Consider the following 3,931-nt stretch of genomic DNA (forward strand, 5'->3'; position numbering starts at 1 on the left):
TATTATTATTATTATTATTATTTTGTTTACAAAAATCCTTCATATGCCCCATTGGCAAAAAAATATATATATTTATTCTGTAAACAGTTAACAACAAACAAACAAAAAATCCACATTTTCATACGGTTACTACGCTGATGGTGTTGTGTAAACAAAGAGTAGTGTGCAGCAGCTTCGCGTTGTAAGATTTCTTTATTTTTCTCACGAGAACATATGGGGAGATATGCCTATCGTGAATTGCTCAAAATATTGAAGCGGACAGTTTGGAGAAGGTGTGGCTTTCTGCAGGCTGAGCTTCCCTCAATGCACAAAGAGAAAGGACCAGAGGCACAGTTCGCCTGGGCTTCTGTTTGTTTGTTTGCTCCCTGGACTTCAGTTTTTGATTTGTCTCAATGAACTGGAATGAAAACGCTATTAAAAACGGTCAGTCTATGGCACTGGAAATATTAGATATTGCCAAGTGTCTGTGTTATGTCACCAGAGGCAAACTTCAGGCCAGAAAGGAGTGTTGTTCTTGTCGTGGGCTTTGGGTAGGTGTAAATCCAGCTCTCGGTGCTGGGGTACAGCACGTCTCAGAAGCCAAATGAACAGGAAATGTCAAAACGACCTTACGCTGCACCTCTCGAGGTGTGAAAGCAAAGACACAAAAGACAATGGGAGGTACATTGGAAATGAAAGCTGAATTAATGCAGACAGACAGACATATCAAGTTGTATGCAGAAAATATCATCCATTCACCCAAGATTTTAGCTGCTTTTGTCACTTCAGTATTTTTTCAAAGTTTGTTTTTTTTTTAATTAGTCTTCTGTTCAACCCTCATTAACTTCTTCTCTCTCGTTCTAATTTTAGCCTTTCACTGGTTCCTGAGAGCCCTTTATCTGCTCTACTTGCTGTTGGGTGCTGCCTTGGGCAATGCACTCAGCGGTCACACAGCTGCATTGCTCCACGTAGGTGAACTCGTGATCAAGGGAGGTTCCGTCACTGCACCTCAGCGTCACCTTTCTGCGGCTGGTCTTGATTTCCTGACAACACGAGCATTTGTGTTCCATTGTGTTCGCCTCCAGAGAATACCTGATGTGAAAGCAACAACAGGGTAAGAGTCGGAAATGATGTGAGAAATACCACTGCCCCTCCCACCCATTACTAAATACAACCAGAAACCGGGCGCTTGTCTGGGGGGCTATTGCTCAGTATTATTGTGCTAAAATAGTAAGTACAGTAAGTACTAATAAGTAATAGTAAGTAATAGTGAGTAATAATAAGTTACTCCCCGTTGCAAAAATGGATGGATCTAGCTCTTCATTGAGGTGCAGAAAAAGTAAAATAATTAATTCAGATCACATATTAGGCCAGTCCCAAACGAGAGACTCACGAGAAACAAATAACCTCACTTTCACGTGGCTAAAATCTTGGGTCTATGCACCAAGACACCAGACATTGTGAGTCCTGAGACAACCAAGCTAGTACGCCGTCATTCTGTCAACAATTCTGCTTCACACAAAGGAAGCAGCTGATGGCTGGGCAGATGCTGGGGACAGCAGAAAAATCACTCGTGGTTTGCTTTATGTAACTGGTGTAAAGTGTAGAAGACAAGAGACCACAATTATGTTTTAACCACATACCGTGAGTAAGCGTTGCAGCTGCCTTCGCAGTAGGTCATCTCGACAGGGGTCAGAGATACGCATCCGCTATGTTTGATGACCTTGGTAGTGTTGTGCTTCTTACAAGCTGTGGTTGTCACAAACCAAGGGAAAATAGGTTAAAATATATATGCACGTAAAGAGATCTATGAGAGACAGCTTGTAGTAGAAAACTGAGAAGGATGGAGCTGATGTAGGAAATGAGGTCACGGAGCATTTTGCTTTTAATTGCTAAGGGCCAAATGATGACTCTTGCTGCTTGTGTTATCAATGAATGAACATTTCCCTGTTGATTATGCAGCTGCAGAAATAAAGAGCAGTGCTGTAGTAACTGCTCAGTGCCCTCCACCTCCCAGGAGGGGCTTCCCTTTCTTCCGTATAGACAAGGTTATCTATGGGAGCTGGAGAATAGTCGTAGTCCCCTCCCTCCCCCTGAAAGGCTGACGTTGAACTGTAGCGGATGGCAAAGTTCACCATATCCATGTTTTCCAAGGCCTTAAAGTGCACGCTGGAAACGTTCTCTTCCTTTCTCACCCCAGCGTGAGGTGGTGGTCCCAAACCTGGACTGTTCACCTCTTCTGTCTATGCATTTACTGTGCAATATACCTCACCAGGCACACAGTGTCATTACTTACTCTGATGCTTTGGTTTGCATATTTGACAGCAGCCCTCCTCAATTAGCTGGATGTCATCCTTGAGTGGGAAAACAGAAAAAGGTAGCTCAGGTTTCGTATTTGTGTACCAGAGCAGAGACTTTCCCTGCTTCCGGGGTTTCTCCGGCATCAGAAAGGTTTTTATATTGACGTGGAATCTGATTTGAAGCAAGGCTAAATCTTAAGGACACATAACTACTTCAATATTACTAAGAGTTCTCTGAAAGCCGACGTTGAGGGGGACTCGAACTGCTTTGCTGTCATCAGAGTTCAGAATCAAAATTTCAGAAATTAAGCTTGTAACACATGTGGGGAGTTTTAAGTGACTGAAGTCAGTACAGACGGAGGGCTGTGCCAGGCAGGGTAACACAAGTAATGAAATTACTGGTGCCCAGATGTGTGGGGCTGGCTCTAATCTGCCCTGAGCTGTATTAAGGTGAATGATGATGTGAACTGAAGTACCTTATTTTCCTTTGAATTCTAAAAAAGGATTTATAAATCTTAAACAATTTTGGAATAAAAATCCCATTTTTTTTCAATAAGATTCTTGCTTCTAGGTTACCTGACACTTCTAGGAATACAAAACATTATGCTGGACCATTTTCTCTAGTGTCCAGTTCTCCATGGGGATTGATCTGTCACCCATTTTAATTTTGATTTGCTTTCTGAAATGAAATTGAATGGGGATCGGATTCAGAGAGGATAAAATGCGAGCTACATCCTGCGTGGTGCTTCTGCCAGGTATTCTCCCCAGACACCGTAATCTTTCTGTCACTGGTGTCAGCCTCTGCAGCCCTTTCAAACGTGACAACTGGTAGAAGAACACTTACTGGTTCACACTCTTCAGGGTTAAAGGCAGGACAGGCTTTCTGTATGATGACTGTAATGAACTGGTCCTCCTGCTTTTCACATGTGTAAGTCATACATGTATCACCGGGTAAGGTCCAGGATTCTCCAACCTGAAAGCAGTTAAAATGAAAGCGAATAAAAATCTTCTCTCACACAAGTGAAGCACCCCTCCCAGCGTCTGATCAATGCTGCCTGCTGCGGGTTGGTTGTTCTGAACAATTTCCTGGATGTCCAGCTGGTAGTTACGTGTCATATTATCATGTTGCTGTAAGTCCTTTTCAGTAACCAAGCGAAGAGGCAGTATTTTTGTCTGGATATGGACGTGCTTTTTGTGTGGATAGGATAAGTGGACTCATTTGGAAAGATTAATGTGTGTTTCAGTGGTTTTTTCATCAGAATTTATGTCTATTCAGATACACGTCTGAATTTCTGCTGGCTTTGCTGCCTCATCCTGTCCTAAAGCTCTCGGCTAACTTGAGATTGGCTGTTTGGAGCAGAGAGCTGCCTCCACAGACAAAATTACCCCTTGAGCAAGATGGGTGCTCTGTTTTCAGAGCTGAAGGCCATCAGGGGCCCGTTGCTTTCCCCTCTGTATTTTTCTGTTGATTTCTGAAAGCCATCGTTCAGTATCAGCGTTGTTTCCAGAAAGTCTTTGTTAGAACTGGAGTTTCATGGCTCAAGGTACTGTTCAAGCTGCGTGAGACAGCCCTTTCCTGCCTAAGTAAGCATTTGCCTAACATGAGAAAAGATGCAGCAAATAAATGTGGCAAAGACAAGGAGGGGAAAGAG

The 3,931-nt window shown here is 43.0% G+C and overlaps 1 protein-coding gene across 1 annotated transcript in view; it reads right to left on the minus strand.

Annotated features, from left to right (window-relative positions):
* Nucleotides 1-845: 845 nt before the first annotated feature.
* LOC104489537 (mucin-5AC-like) overlaps nucleotides 846-3,931 on the minus strand; it is a gene marked incomplete at its 5' end in the record, with an annotated part of 11,510 nt that continues 8,424 nt past the window's right edge. Inside the window, 4 exons of the mRNA XM_010131708.1 lie at nucleotides 846-1,071; nucleotides 1,623-1,728; nucleotides 2,276-2,333; nucleotides 3,124-3,252. Coding sequence (XP_010130010.1) covers nucleotides 846-1,071; nucleotides 1,623-1,728; nucleotides 2,276-2,333; nucleotides 3,124-3,252 — 519 coding nt within the window. The remainder of the gene's footprint in view (nucleotides 1,072-1,622; nucleotides 1,729-2,275; nucleotides 2,334-3,123; nucleotides 3,253-3,931) is intronic.

The sequence above is a fragment of the Buceros rhinoceros genome, unplaced genomic scaffold (genome assembly GCF_000710305.1).
Source record: "Buceros rhinoceros silvestris isolate BGI_N320 unplaced genomic scaffold, ASM71030v1 scaffold33532, whole genome shotgun sequence".
NCBI classification, from domain to species: domain Eukaryota; kingdom Metazoa; phylum Chordata; class Aves; order Bucerotiformes; family Bucerotidae; genus Buceros; species Buceros rhinoceros.